The sequence below is a fragment of the Prionailurus viverrinus genome, chromosome B2, assembly GCF_022837055.1.
Source record: "Prionailurus viverrinus isolate Anna chromosome B2, UM_Priviv_1.0, whole genome shotgun sequence".
NCBI lineage: Eukaryota > Metazoa > Chordata > Mammalia > Carnivora > Felidae > Prionailurus > Prionailurus viverrinus.
Window position 1 is genome coordinate 112445265 of NC_062565.1, and position 16403 is coordinate 112461667.

The following is a 16403-nucleotide window of genomic DNA, read 5'->3' on the forward strand; positions in this document are numbered from 1 at the left end:
CAGAGAGATAAATATACATCTCATCCTGTTCTTTAGAAGCAATATCTAACATTTTCCCCTATTCTTAAGATTTGGGTGTTCAAAAGTTTAAGTTCTATTTGAATCTTACTCAACTGATTCAAAATTAATTATATGTTATTTCTCTCTTGCTTTTCTGCAGTATGCTGTCTGGCTAGTCCTCTGGGTTACCTGGAATGTGTTTGTTATCTGCTTCTATTTGGAGGCTGGGGACCTCTCAAAGGTAATTTGCCATCTGATTTGCCTGAGTCATCAGTAGTGTGTTAACAAGCCTCTTCCTAAGTAAGTCAGAGTCTCCCCCTGCTCTTGTTGCTTAGATGCACCTCGAATGAAGGTAAATTGAAAGATGTCCTCATCTATATCTCTGCTTTTCTACCATGAAAGATATGTTTCAGCTTGTCACAAAGTGTGCTTTTATTATTTTAAGCAAAACCAGTGTGAAATAATGATTATTACAGTGGCCATACTGTGTCTTTTAAAACATTGACTGAGGGGAAATTTCTGAAGCAGAATAGGAATTTTTCAGAGATAAAATCATAAAAATTTTTGGAATCACCTCATTGCTTATTACTTTGCTAAAAGTTTTCTTGCTTGGACCCAAATAGCAATGCAATAATTCAAATAATTAATGGATTAATGGACTATAGTTTAATAAAATTGTTACCAGAGAGATTTAATAAATAATATAAATGAATAAAATGTTCCAAAATAATATAGGAGAGCCTTAAAATACTTGCTTTTCCACTTAGGTTTTTTTTTTTTTTATGCTGTCCTCATGTGAGTGTGTTTATGTTTGCTTGTATATGCGAATTACCATCGTATTTCTAACATGAATGCTTTTACTATTGAAATACTGTAGTTTTTAGATCTCTAAAACCAGCATCTTTCTTCTATTGGAATGCAATTACTAGCAAATAAGCAAAATGAGATGATTCATTCAAAGTCATAGTAAATTCATTCAAGTAGTAGTAAATCTTGCGTAGACACTTGACAGAGTTGCAAACTTGTCCTTCTTCATATTAACTTTTAAAGACAGACTGTTCTATAGCCTTTCCTTATTAGAGCATAAAAACCCTGAAAAGATGTTGTCATTTTTAAAACCCAGAGATGATGACCTGCTTTAAAAGGTTAAAGAGCTAAAAAGTGGCCAGGAGGGGCGCCTGGGTGGCGCAGTCGGTTAAGCGTCCGACTTCAGCCAGGTCACGATCTCGCGGTCCGTGAGTTCGAGCCCCGCGTCAGGCTCTGGGCTGATGGCTCAGAGCCTGGAGCCTGCTTCCGATTCTGTGTCTCCCTCTCTCTCTGCCCCTCCCCTGTTCATGCTCTGTCTCTCTCTGTCCCCAAAATAAATAAACGTTGAAAAAAAAAAATTAAAAAAAAAAAAAAAAAAGTGGCCAGGAAACACCCTTGCGGGGCTTTTATATCTCGGAGGGTAGGGGATGGGGATAGTGATAGTACACATTTATAATCTAGCTTACAGAAACTTCACAAAGCACTCTGAGCATTTTCAAGGATGTTTGTTATTTCCCTGTGATATGGCTTTATATCAAGTATAAATAATCTTGCTTATTTTGTTGAATGGTAAATGATGAAGGATAAAATAAGAGGGTGACATTATGGCATGAGATAGAACCAAGGCTTCTGGAACCTGTGGTTTTATGATCAGATTTTGGACAAGTCCTCACTGAGGTCTGCGAAATCTGCACTGGTAGATGGCATTTCTGTGACTCTTGCCAGACATTGTCTTCCATACTCTTGGCAGCAGCCGGTCCTTTCCAGAAAGCTGCTGTGACCAATGAAAAGAAATTGTTCAGGTGACTGTAGGAAGGACACAGACAAGATAGCTGCTTAAAACTCACATTTCCTCTGTACCAGAGAACCATACCTGCTTCCTAAGACCTGAATCACTTACCCAATTTATATATCCCCACTGCTGTATAATGCACTTTGTTCAAAGAAATTCCATACTAGAATGACTTCTCAATAGTAATTTTAATTTTGAATAATCATCCTAAAAATAAACTGGTAGGCAAGTATTTAGGTATATTAGCTGAGTAAAATGATCTGGCAGATCAGAGTTTACATATATATATATTTGAGCCAAGCTGGCTGTACAAATGTTCTGTAATTTTGCTCACCGCTTCACATGGTAACTGCAGGCACAGAATAAAGCTTGTGATCTCCTGACCTTGGACATGGGCATTGAAACCACAGCAAGGGCACATCCTGAAACATTGCAACTCAAGACTAAGAATTCTTCTAATGCATGCGGGCAGGTAGTGTCTATCCCTTGGAAATGAAGTAGTTAATATTTCCTTTTCTTTTCATCTTATAAACCAAGGCAAGACTCTGCAGAGCCCATGAAAATTTAATAATTTCCTTTTAACAAATAATCTAAAGGAAAACCATAAAGGAAAGAGTTATATAGTTATCTGTACCAGATTTTTCCCTCCCTTTCCCACTCAAAGGATTTGAGAAAGGTGTGTTTATACCATTTAATTCTTTAGCTTCTGCAACTGCCTCACATTCTTCAAGTAATACAGTGCCAGAATGAAGCAATGTGATTGAAAAATGTACAGATATATGAAAACTCAAAAATGGGACTCCTGAAACTGTTGATAATACTTAGATTACAAAATATAAACTGTTTTTTCCTAACTCTACCAAAAATATAAAAATAAAAATAGTTTGGCCATATGAGTGGGCCAGTTTGTTTGAGGCTGAGGGAGAAATATGGGAAATGGAATCATGGAGAAAATTCTGTAGTCTTTTTATATGTGAAAGAAGTGTATTAATTTCCATAAAACATTTTGTAAATAGATGACATCTTCAGAACAAATATTGGCAAGAAGTGATAAAAAAGTGGTAAAATATTAAGGCAACTTTAATTACTTGTTAGAGTTTAGAATTTTTTGTTGTCATTTCCCACAGTGTCTTTTCTGCTAAACTACATGTACTTTATAAGCAATACAGAGATTAGAGTCATTAACCAACCCAGTGTATATACTAAGCAAGAAATGGCTTATTTGCAATAATATGATACACAGGACTGACCTGTTTGATCTTCAGTTTCTCTAGTACCTATAGTTGCATAGGTAAAATATTTTGTTCATCAAAAATTCTGTGTAGGGGCACCTGGGTGGCTCAGTCAGTTAAGCGTCCAAATTCGGCACAGGTCATGATCTCACAGTTCTTGAGTTTGAGCCCCGAGTCAGGCTCTGTGCTGACATCTCAGAGCCTGGAGCCTGCTTCAGATTCTGTGTCTCCCTCTCTCTCTGTTCCTCCCTCACTCATGCGCTGTCTCTCTCTGTCTCTCAAAAATAAATATTAAAAAAATTCTGTGTAAACCCAACATTATTATTAATCTATCAATTAACATATTTTAATTACTATTATGAGATTTAGAGAAAATAAAACTGATCAAGCAGAGAAACTGCTTTTTAAAAATTTTATCTGTGAAATTAACAAAATAATGGGAATTAATGTAAAATAGTACATGACATAACACCAAATAAGCATGTATATTGCATAATAATTATTTCCATGTTATTTACATTAATGATTTAGACACTAGTGTTAAAACTAAATAGCTTAATGCAACCTACATTGTGGTACTTCCTGGGTTGATATTTTAATAGATGTTTTCTTAAAACACATAGATGACATTATGAAATAAGTTTTAAATAGTAATACATAGGGAAAATAGATAGTGGTCTTCTGGTTATCTGTAAAAATCTGTGTTTTGGTTTTTTTTTTTTTGGATGTGATACAATTATAAATTATTTCTGAGGCTGAAATTATGTTCTAACATTTTTGTTTATATGACTATTGAGCTCTTAGTTTCTACTTTTTATAATTTATGGGGCAATATTGGGGAATGATACACCTGTCTTTAGAAGTAAATTTACAGGGGCACCTGGGTGGCTCAGTCAGTTGGGTGTCTGACTTCAGCTCAGGTCACGATCTCACAGTCTGTGAGTTTGAGCCCCGCATCGGGGTCTGTGCTCACAGCTCAGAGCCTGGAGCCTGCTTCACATTCTGTGTCTCCCTCTCTCTCTGCCCCTCCCCTGCTCATGCTCTGTCTCTCTCGGTCTCAAAAATAAATAAAAACATTAAAAAAATTAAAAAAAAAGAAATGTACAGAGCATAAAGGAATAAGTTTATTTTACTTAACACAACCCAACTTGTTTGTATTTTATCCTTTGAGAATCAGGATGCAGGTACATATCTCTCAGGCTTCATTATATTATCAGAAACTTACCTAGTTAAACATAGCCTAAAGTAATTAATTATACCTAATGATACATCTGTTTCAGAATGAACACATTAGTAACTTCTAGAAAGGTGTCATATTTTAATAATTTTGATAGTTGCTTCTGAGATCTACATATAAATTTTCATTTTAATAATTTGATATATTAAAAAAGCCATGTAAGCATATGGACTATTTAAGCTTTGGAGAATAGAATTGCACTCTTGCAAATATAAGAGACAAGGAGAAGATAAACTGTCACACGCTGTAGGCAATAGGAAGCAAATCCTTAAAACCAGATGTAAGTATTGTGTGGAAAAAATGCAGTATTGCAACAATCCCACTTTGATTTCTTCTGTAAAAAATGTATTCATTTAAAGAGGTCTCTGATATTTGGATACTTTCTGCTCAATGAAATCAGTGCTTACATCAAAATTTGCTTTTACAATTTTGTACAGAAAAAGATGGTATGGAAAGGAATCTGCTATAATCATTTTTAATTTAATTAGTTCAATTTATTAGTTCAATCTGATAATTTATTCAAGACTAAATTTAACAAATATAAGGAGGAAAACTGAATCATTATTTTTTTATTTTTCCTTTTCTTACTGTAAAATGTATATAGTCTAAGAAAACTTCAATTAACTATTACTAAACTAATTAGAAAAATGTTTACTTCCCAACCATCCAAGTAGATTTTGCTTTAGGATGTAGAATAAAATGTCCTACATGTTATTGAGAATTGAATATAATGTAATTTTGCCCGTCAAATAGAAATAAACCAACCTATTGTAATTTGGTAAGACACTGCCTCTCTTCTCTTGTTTTTCCTTAATAGTGTATTGAATTAAGCTGCTTATTTTCTTACTTCTTCAGTTCTCTTTGCTTACTTTTCCACTTATTTTTAATACTCCTAAAGTGAGGAGTAAGGTCCTTGAAACTTTTTACTTCTCTGTCTACCTTCTTTCACTTGAAAATGCCATCCACTGTTATAATTTAAATTATCATGTTTACACATATATCTACCAGATTTATATCTTCAATCCTGACTTTGTTGCTAAGTTAAAGTACCACATCTCCAACTTCCGGTTGGTATCATGTCAATTTCATTGTCATCTTAAATTTAAGATGTCCAAGAGTATTTTTCATTATCCCCGAAGAATACAACTTTCTTAATTCACATCTTACTCAGAGAAAAAAATAAATGGCAAATTCTACTTTGAAAAATGTATAAAACAGAAAAAAATATTTTGGCAGAGGGGGTTGACAGAAATATTTATACATTGACTATGAGATGAAGCAAGAAATAGACTTTTTAAAAAAAGTATAGTGTTTGTGTGTGTATATTGTAACCTTCAGTCACCAACAAGTCATAAACAATAAAAATCTTAAGTGATGATACTCTGGAAAGGTAAGAACCCCCAGAGATGAGCTGACATTTTACAAATGCTGTGTGTTGGGGAGGTTTGCTGATTCTGATTAGGTAAGGAGGCTAAGAATCCAGGCTTGGAACCCATGGTTAATGATTTCTGGGATTTGTAATATCAGCATGGCTTTCAGGGAAAGGGCTTTGAGCATGTGGACAGTTTGTTGTTGTTGTTGTTGTTGTTGTTGTTAGGAAATCAGTGAATTCTATAAGACTACAAATATAAATAGAAAAACTAAAAAAGCAGAGTAAAAAAAAAATTGGCAGTCTTACAAAATGGAGATGGAAGATAGGAGAAAGGCTCTATTGAATATCCTAGACTTAGAGTTGAGAAATCTAAAGTGAACTAGGAGCAAAGGAGATGTACAACATACTTTACCAGGGCTAAAATCCAGGCTCAACACAGCACAGCCCTTGATTAAAATAAAATAAGCTGATCAGCCATTGCTTCATCTGTCTCATTGAGGAGAAAGGGAAACACCTCAAGAGAAAGATAACATTATCTTAATCTTTACAATTTTTTTTTTTTTTTTTGGTACATGATATCAGGTAATTAAAAATTCCTATGCAGGGGCACCTGGGTGGCTCAGTCAGTTAAGCATCCGACTTCAGCTCAGGTCATGATCTCACAGTTCGTGAGTTCAAGCCCCACATCGGGCTCTGTGCTGACAGCTCAGAGCCTGGAGCCTGCTTCACATTCTGTGTCTCCCTCTCTCTCTGCCCCTTCCCTGCTCATGCTATGTCTCTCTCTGTCTCAAAAATAAATAAACATTAAAAAAAATTTAAAAAAAATTTCTATGCATGCTAAAAGAGAAAACCTCATTAATCAGGATGAAGGAAATAACAGACAATTGAGACAGACCAACAGATGATGCAAATACTTCAATTACCTGATAAGGACTTAACAAAACCAATATGCTAAGGAAAATAATGGTCAAAAGTGGACATAAACTATTTAAAGAGGAAGAATTTACCCTCAAAGAGCCTGGATCTATATAAAGAATCAAGTGGGAATTCCAGGACTGAAAATATAATATTTAAAAGCAAGAATTCATTAGGTGTATTTGTTAGTAGATTTGAAAGATTAGACAGCAAGATTGGTAAACTGGAGGATAGGTTAATAGTAAATATCGGAACCAAAGCACTGAAGTTAACATAACACAAAAAGAAAAGGATGTAAGAATAATATAGGACTATGCTACAGGCTCAGTATACAAATATTGAATTTCCAGAATAAGAAAAGAGATATAGTTGGACAGTAGCGATATTTGAAGGGACAATGACAGAGAATTTTCCAAAAGTGATTAAATACATGAACCCACAGATTCAAGAGATTTTCAGATCTCAAGTGAAATAAATATCAAGAAAACCACATTCAGGTATAGCCTAGTAACTCCGTTGAAAATCAAAATCAAAGAGAAAATCTTAAAAGCCATCAAAGATGAAAGAGCCGTTGCCTTTAAGGAAACAACAAAATAACTGACAATCAAACTTTCAGCAGAAACAATGACTCCAGAAGGCAATTGAATGTCACCTCTATAGTACTTTAGGGAGTGCCTGGGTGGATCAGTTGGTTAAGTGCCCAGTTTGGCTCAGGTCATGATCTCAAGGTTCGTGGGTTCGAGCTGTCTGTCAGGCTCTCTGCTGTCAATGCAGAGCCTGCTTCAGATCCTGTGTCTCCCTCACTCTACTCCTACAACAGTCTCTGTCTCTCAGAAAGAAATATTTTTTTTTTACATAAAGTACTTTATAAGTGGAAATCTTGGGGCGCTAGGGTGGCTTAGTTGGTTAAGCGCCCGACTTCGGCTCAGGTCATGATCTCCTGGTTTGTGAGTTTGAGCCCCACGTCAGGCTCTGTGCTGACAGCTCAGACCCTGGAACCTGCTTTGGATTCTGTGCCCCTACCCCCCACCCCCATGCTCTGTCTGTCTCTCTCTCTCTCTCTCTCTCTCTCTCTCAAAAAATAAATAAACATTAAAAAAATTTTAAAGTAGGAATCTAGAATTTCATACCCTGCAACAATATTGTTCAGCAATAAAGGTAAAAGAAAAGTATTTTCAGCTAGGAGGAGCTAAGGTATTTTATTACCAGCAAACATGCACTAAAAGAAATAGTAGGTGTACACTTAAGGTGAGTACTAATATGTGTTATGTTAACTAAGTGGAATTTAAATAAAAACTAAAAAGAAATACTAAAGGATGTTCTTCAAGTAGAAGAAGGAAAGAAAGTACCCAGAAAGAAAAATGGGATTTCAGGAAAGAAAGTTAATAGAAAGGACAAATACATGAGTTAAAAACAATGCAAAATCATAATAAGAAAGTCTTTTGGAATTTAAATGTATATAGAACTAAAATGCATACACAATTGTGGTAGAGTCCCTCCCTAAGGAATGTGGTGGAGGCCTTCTCAGAACAAAGGGAGGCAATGTGCAACGTGGCCCAATCAACTCCTATACACATATGCATAGCTTTGACATGAATTAGTAGCTTGGACTGTGTCCAATCAGACTATACGTATCACCATATATGGGAGATAAAGAAGTAGAAATTGCACAGAAAGCTATACCCTGCTGTGCTCGGGACTCAGCCTATTTGGGTCTTAGCTCTCCGAGCCTATGCCGGCACAAATAGTTGCTTCCTAGACAAAAAAGCTGTGGTGTCCTGTTTCTCTGTACAAGAATCGAGTTACACAATAACACAAAAGGTGGAAACTTTAAGTGTTCTAAGTTTCTAGTATTAGCAAGGAAATTGGTAAAGATAATATTTATAATAGATTACAATATTTCAATAATTATATTGTTTCTGGTATAATGACTGAAAGAAACATAACTGCCAAAAACCCAACTATAGATGAAAAAGTCAAATAACAGAAATAATTTATTAACCCAAATGAATTTAAGAAATGAGAAAAACTGACGAAAAAGAAGGTGAACAAGAAAACAAATATCAAGATGGATGCTATAATGTCAAATATATCAATAATTGCATTAGATGTAAACTACTTCACTTAAAATACTGAGACTGTCAGTCTGGATAAGGACACAAAACCTAAGTGTATACTGTATATAAGAGATACATCCTAAGTACAAGTATTTAAATCTAAAATTAAGAAAACTAGAACATGTGTACTGTGTACACACACACAAAACATCATGTAATTCTAATATCGGAGAAAGTAGTGTTTAAAGCAAGAAACAACACTAAAGACAAAGAGGGTATGCTATAATGATAAAAAGGTCAATGCCCATGAAGACTTTGCACTCCGTATTTCTGAATAAAATAATATAGCTGCAAAAAATCTAAAGCAAACCTGGATAGAATTAAAAGGAGAAACAGCCATGTCCTCAATCACAGTGGTAGATTTTTAACTCCTGTCTGAATGTATCAATCAGGTCAAAATTCAAAAAGTATATAGAGTATCTACACAACACAACACACTTAATAAACATATGTAGAATATACCTACCTATGTAAAAGGATACATATTATTTTCAAAGGCACAAAGAATATTCAATTATAAAATGAGTCTTTTCTGTCTTTGGAGGAAAGTCAAAATATAGGATTATTTGCAATTATCCAGCAGGTAGTCTGATCAATGTGGAATAAGCTAGAAAATCTGCTACTATTTAGAAAATAAGCAGTCCACTTCTAAATAACCTATAAACCCAATAGGTTGGGATGGAGATTAAAAAATATTTTGAGCTGAAAATCTGGGGCAATGAAGGTAAAGCAATGCTTACAGTAAAACATATGGCTTTACATGGAGATGTTAACAGAGAAGAAATGTTAAAAAATAATGATCTAAGCTTTTATACCCAGAAACTAGTAAAGGAACAACAGTTGAAACCCCTCAAAAGTAGAAGGAAGGATTGAAATAATGAAGAGACCAGAGCTCAATGTACAGATAACAGAAAAAAAACATTAGTAAAGCCAAATTAGTTTCCTCAAAAATATTAATAAAAGTGTTTAAAACCCTACCAAGAGAGATCAAGGAGAAAATATAAGTAAATACACATTTTGCTAATATCACAAAGGACCCCACAGATTAGATAGAGTGTATTATGAACAAGGTTAAGCCAGTATATTGGACAATCAGGGTGAAATGGACAAATTCTGTGGAAGATACAGTTCGAATAAATTTAAAACCTGAATAATCTTATACATTACAAAAATTGAATCATTAGGGGTACCTGGGTGACTCAATCAGTTGAGCATCTGACTCTTGATTTCAGCTCAGGTCATGATCCCAGGGTGATGGAATTAAGCCCCACATGGGGCTCCACGCTGAGCATGGAGCCTGTTTAAGATTCTCTCTCTCTCTCTCTCTCTCTCTCTCTCTCTCTCTCTCTCCCTCTGCTCCTCCCCTTCTTGCCCTCTCTCTCTCTCTCTCTCTTTCTCTCTTTTTCTCTCTAAAATAAAATAAATAAAAATTGAGTCATTAATTAAAACATTTTGACAGGGAAAAAAAACTCAAAACACTTCAGCTCCACATGGCTTATCTAGTGAATTGTTAAAGACATTTAAGAATGTTGTAATACTGATCTCACACAAACTCTCTCAAAGAGTAAAGTGGGCTTGCCTCCTATTTTATCCTATGAGGCCAGATAACATTGCTTATGGGAGATAAATGAGATTGTCAAATGATGTATACATTACTGAATCAAAATGTAATATAGTAAATGAGAATTTAAAAAATGCTAAATGTCTCTGTATAACTTTATAAGTCAGTTAGTTTTCACACAGTATTATAATATTTATTTACATTTCCATCTTTCCTACTAAACTTCAAATTGCCAAAAGGCCATGTATCATCATCATTATTCAGGAGAATGTCTGCCATTGACTGCCACTGTAGTTATGTCTACTACATAACAGTGAGGAATTGCAGAATCAAGAGCATTTTAGATGTTGATAAATAAGCCTATCCGATACGTCATAAAACAAATGCAACAAGTTGCTCTGATCAATATGTTCTAAGTATGTGTTTACTTAACTGTCCCTTCTTCAATATAGGGATCATGTTTTTTTCATCCCAGGGCCAAAGGAAATGGCTGACATATGAACAGTGCTCACTGGAATGAAATCAAATCTTAAAAGTGTGGAATTCAGTAACTAGTTCTAACTCGACCAAATAAAGCTCCTGGAAGTGTTACCTTCTACTCCACTATTGCATGGCTAACGGAATCAACATCTGTCAGAGCTGGCCCAGGACTCTGTGCTGGTAACAAGCACAAAGAAAGTAATCCAAGCAACTGGCCACCAAGATCAGTGTTTTTCAAGATAAAAAAATCATAGGACTCACCTGAAGATCTGATTCCTTTGGAGTGAGGCCCGAGTTATTTCATCTCTAATAAATTCCTGTATGATATTTCAATTTGTCCATTAAACATACTTTAACTTGGAAGACTTAGATTATCCAGAACTTTTTTTTAAGTTTATTTATTTATTTTGAGAGAGACAGAGACAGCACAAATGGGGGAGGGGTAGAGAGAGAGGGAGAGAGAGAGAGAGAGAGAGAGAGAGAGAGAGAGAATCCCAAGCAGGTTCCTCACTGCCAGAACAGAGCCCAAAACAGGACTCAAACCCAAGAAGCCAGAGATCATGATGTGAGCTGAAACCAAGAGTCAAGACGCTTAACTGACTGAGCCAGGCACCCCTAGATTATCCAGAACTTTTAAACAGAGCATGAGGAGAGTTCCTGTTTTCTGTCTGTCCTTTGAAGCAAGGATCCCAGTGTAGATCTTGATATTTGTGCATATCCAAACTGGTTACCTGATTTAGTACTTGATAGTTATTCTAACCAAGGTATCAAGTGAAGAAACAAAACAGATTACTCAGAGCTCTGGGAAGAATTTATGGTTAAATTCAACCTTTAATACCCAAGTCATATGTAGCCTTCCTCTGTGTGGCAAATACTTTCCAGAAACCTCCCCATACCTTTTCCATGATGGAGCTGACTAGCTATACCTCTAATTTTAGTTTATTTGTATAATTTCTTTATTATTATGATAAATGATTTACAGAAGCTGAGGAATCTTATGCCCAGAATAATGAAGCTATGGTATGCCTAGTGCAGCTCTGATTGAGAACTAAAGTCATATCTGAGAATTCCCACTTAGAGTTTGGCCCTCTTCTGTGATTAAAACAGTGAAAAACCATTTCACAATTCCGCTGTTTCTTTTCATGAGTCAACATTCTCTCTCCACTAGAACTAGATGACATCTGCAGTTTCTGTGACTCTAGTAAATTAACTGCTTTAGTTTATACTTTTTTTTTAGTTTATACTTTCTTAATGTGATGTCTTTCCTGCTTGTGGATACTCCCTCCAAATGCCCGTGTGGGTATGAAGAATCCTATTCTGTCTTTTGTGGGACTTAAACATGTTTTGGATATTGAAAGGAGGACCTTTCACACAGAAGAGTCTGCATGAGTATTAGCAAAGTTTTGAGCATGAACAAGCATTATTTCTGCCAGATGATTCACAGGCATCAAGTACATAAAATGTTGGTAGAAAACCCCTGAGAGAACATGAGAATAGGCAAGTTGAGCATCTCCCTGGTGTAGCAGAATGATCTCTGGGTATTGGCTCCCCCGAGTCCCTGTACTTCTAGAGAAGTTCAATGTGTCAACCTTAGAATGCTGACTGAGCTGCAATCCACATTGCTCAGGATGTTCTGTTCATTCAAAGTCACACCCTTTCCTAAGACTTCAACTACAGCCAGTACATTCTCTTTAGGTTTCGGCTTGTATGGTCTCATCTGTTCTCTTCACAATCTCTTATTAAATATGCTACGTGTGGTTTTCCTTATCCAAACATTCTTTGTCAGTAACTTTTTATTTTCTCTTATAAATCAAAACTTTGGTTTCAAAACTTTTTTTCTGATATGGACTTTGAGGAAGTCTTTGGGAAGTAAAAAAAAAAAAAAGATGAAACTCTAGCCATTTCTTTCTTTTTGCATTGCTACTACAACAATTGTAGTTCTCTCTAAAGCAATGAGGATATCAGTGACACGCTAGGGAAAATTTGAAAAATATAAGTATCAAAAATAAAAGCACAGAGATTAATATTCCAAGATAGTATCTTTTTGGAAATAAAAGGAAAGCAGATACAAACGTGGACTATACAATTGCTATCCCTGTTTGTCTCCAAAGTCTAATCTGTAGAGATCCTCCTAGAAGAGCATTGTTTGCTGTCTCCAAAACAGTCATGCATTTATAGGCTTATTATTTACAGATTCCACGTAAAACTATGAAAATATGTTTGCATTGTGAGTTTGAGGGCTTTAAATTTAAAAAATACATATATTTTTTAATGTTGAAAACCACTGCAATTTTCTTAAAACCTTGGAACAGTTGATACACAATGGAATGATTTCCTGTTAAGTAGGTCCTAAGGTCCTGAAACAGTTGGCAAGCTTACTTGAGAATTACGTACAGTTCAGCCACATATGCTCTCAGTCTGCAATAACCTTATCAAAAGCATATCCTTCACTGTAAACCATTATCCTAACATGACCCCTGGAACTCATTTGGAAACTAAATTGAGATCTGCAGTTGCCAAATTAGCTTTGGAGGGCAGAATGTCAATCTCTTTGTCTACAGATTCACTCAGGGACAATTGATGCTTTGATGAACTGTGGGAAATCATATAAAAATACAACTCAAGCAATACTAAATAGTGAAATAAATGAAGGGTTTTTGTTTGTTTTGTTTTTGTTTTTGCTTCTGGCATCCAGTGTTATTTGGCTAGAAAGAGCAAATAAGGGACTATCTTCTGTGCTTTTCTTATAGTAACTAAACTATTCTGTCCTGTACTTAAAATTTACGTTGAAAATGCAGTTGAAACTTTGGATTAGTAGTTTAGTACACTGTAGGTAACCAGGGAGCAATGTTCAGAAAATGCTGTTATTAGACATAGAGCAATACAAAGAAAATGAGACTATTTAACTCTTTCCTGATCGATATGTGGATGAGGAAATTTTGAAATATTTAAGTGGTTTTATGTTCCAACATAGTACTTAAAGTGTTACTTCTCCTCTTTAAAGATTTATATTCAACAGTTAGTAAAGCAAAATGTGTATATAGCCTGATGCAACCAGACAAGCAGCTTTAGAAGGGTAGAAAGGGGAGGATGGCTCACTAATAAGCAATGATTTACAAGAATATAATGAGTTTTTCCCCTTCATTAGCACATATAACCTGCTAGAAAAATGGGTCTGAAGGTAGCTGCAGGACTCCAGGGTTTTCACACTCATAGATAGTGTATTATGTATAAAAGTGATGTCATTATGAGGTATTTCAAAAATTGTCATCTTTTTCATATTGTAAAAATTAGGCATTTTGTAGCAAAGAAGCTACACTGATACCACAGGGACACTCTGTCCCTTTTCTACTCTGACAGAAAAATCTCTAGTGAAAGGTACTCAAATCTTTCATTTGAGTCACAAGTGAGATTGAGTCTGGTGCTCTCAATTAGTCCTGAGAGGGTAACCCGTATCATACAAGATGGCATACCCTGCAATTGTTCCTGAAGAGCTCCATAGATAGCTAGGTGCTTGGAAGGACTGGGACCCTCCCAGGGGTGTGCCCGATACCCCAGATTCACCAGGCAGCATGCAGCATGGATGGAATGGAACTTTTGCACTCTGATTTTATGAGCACTAAAATTAATCCATTAAGCATTTTGTACATCAGACCCCCCACTACTTACTTTTTAATGCATTTATGTTGTATGTTAACTGTGGCATCATAGTGTGCGACATAATGAGTCCAATTCTTCTTGTCTTCTTGCTTCCTGTTTCCTTCTTCTCAATGGAAAAAAAAATAGCTGGGGTTAATATTGCCAAGTAGACAAATAATTAGTACTGCTGGATATTTTTTTCTCTTTAAGGTATTCCTCAGAAAATATAAAGCCAGAAGCACAATTTGAAAACAAAGATAGCAAAATATGATCTAATAGATAAAATGGATGTGGATGTACAGTGCAAAAACCATAAAGTGTTAATTGCTAATGAAATAATGAGAAAAAAGTGTTTCACAGCAATCTTCTGTCTCTGGAGAAATGAGCCCTCAGTCTGTGACTAATTCCATTGTTTATTACAAGTGCAAGTTGTAGCAACTCCATGGGTTTCTCTTAGAAAAGTGGGGAAAATATAAATGTGATTTACAAGGGTTATAACATTTTCCAGGTTTAGATCACTCGCCTGGTTGTAAGCATTTTATTTTGTGAATGAGTCTATTCCCTTGCGAATTGCATAAGATCAAAATCTCTCTATAGGGGCACAAGTGACATAATCCTATTTGGAAAACATTGTCAAACAGTCCAGACAAAATGCAAATAGAACACAGACCCTGGTATTTTCCCTGACAACTGTGGAATTACTAAATCTGAAAATATATGAAGATTGAAAAAGGAGGCAAATATAACAATTACATTTTCAGAGAAAAGAAGAAACTAGAGTAGTTTGGGTGATACACTTACTGTTACTGCGAAAAGCTCTGGTGACAAAAGAATGTAAATGGTCACATGAAGTGTTATTCCTTGAAGAAATTTGGCTTCCGAATTTCATATTCTCACAGGATATTTGGTAATCTATATCATTATTTGACCATGTTTTGGGCCATATTTCAAATTCTGTCCTCCTAGAATGTGTTAAAAGCAAAAGCAACATGAAAAGACAACACTTTGAACAGCACATGAGGCGGTCTGTCTGTGACATCTATCACCCTCAGATCTCCAGGGCCTGTTGGATCTGCATTTCTGTTTCTGGAAGCTGTCTGCTCATTCCAGGACATTGCCTCCCCAGATAGAGGAAAGCCAGTCTTGTTGCCCTCAGGATTTTTAATGATTTTTTGTTTGTCCTAATTGATGAACGGCATTAAAAGAAAAGAAACTCAAGCTTACTTCACATTGAAACATTCTCTTGAGGAAAACATACACAGTTTGGAAATTGTTCAAAATATATAAACATGAATAAAAACAAATCACCACATGTAGTGACTTTGCATTTAATTTTCTTATATTTTCATAGTATAACCTCAGTTTATATGTCAAAATTACATGTATCTAAATTGCTGGCAAATACCATTCCTCCTTATTCTAATTCATGTTCAGTGTTTTTTATTTGTATATCATATGGATATGCTTCACTAAAAAACTTAATAGTATTTGTTAAAAATATTTGAACATTATAGGCTGATTTTTTTATCTGAATGAACTTAAAAACAGTGTAAAATAACTCCTAATTTTTCTCGGCTTTCTGAAAATGTAGGGAGTTTGAACATTATTCTAAGTGTGATAAGACTTTAAATAGGGCAAGAATGACATTACCTAATTACTATTTATAAAAATATCATCAGGACTGTTGTGAAAATATTCTGTAGGGGGAACAAGAATAGCAAAAGGAAAATTAGTTTGGACACTTTTACATGTAAATTTTTAAATGATTTGGATTGAAATGAGGAAATGGCAGTGGAGACAGTGATAATTTCATGACAATACCATTTAAGGTTGTATCTAGTGATATTCTTGACATCATATGGGGTTAGGGTAACAGGATTTATTAATATGTTGGATGCAGGCTCTAGGAATCGAATGATCAAGATAGAGCCTAAGCCATTAATAGAATCAAGTGTTTCCATTTACTGAGATAGAGGAAGACAGGGAGAAGATTTGGGAAGAGAGGAGTATGTGTGCAGAACCAGCTGCTAT

The 16403-nt window shown here is 35.2% G+C and overlaps 1 protein-coding gene across 2 annotated transcripts in view; it reads left to right on the forward strand.

The window, feature by feature from the left end:
* The window catches only part of NKAIN2 (sodium/potassium transporting ATPase interacting 2), a 1003803-nt gene that overhangs the window by 540703 nt on the left and 446697 nt on the right, over nt 1-16403 (forward strand). For both annotated transcript variants that reach the window (XM_047860874.1, XM_047860873.1), the window contains exon 3: nt 161-241. In XM_047860874.1, coding sequence (XP_047716830.1) covers nt 161-241 — 81 coding nt within the window. The remainder of the gene's footprint in view (nt 1-160; nt 242-16403) is intronic.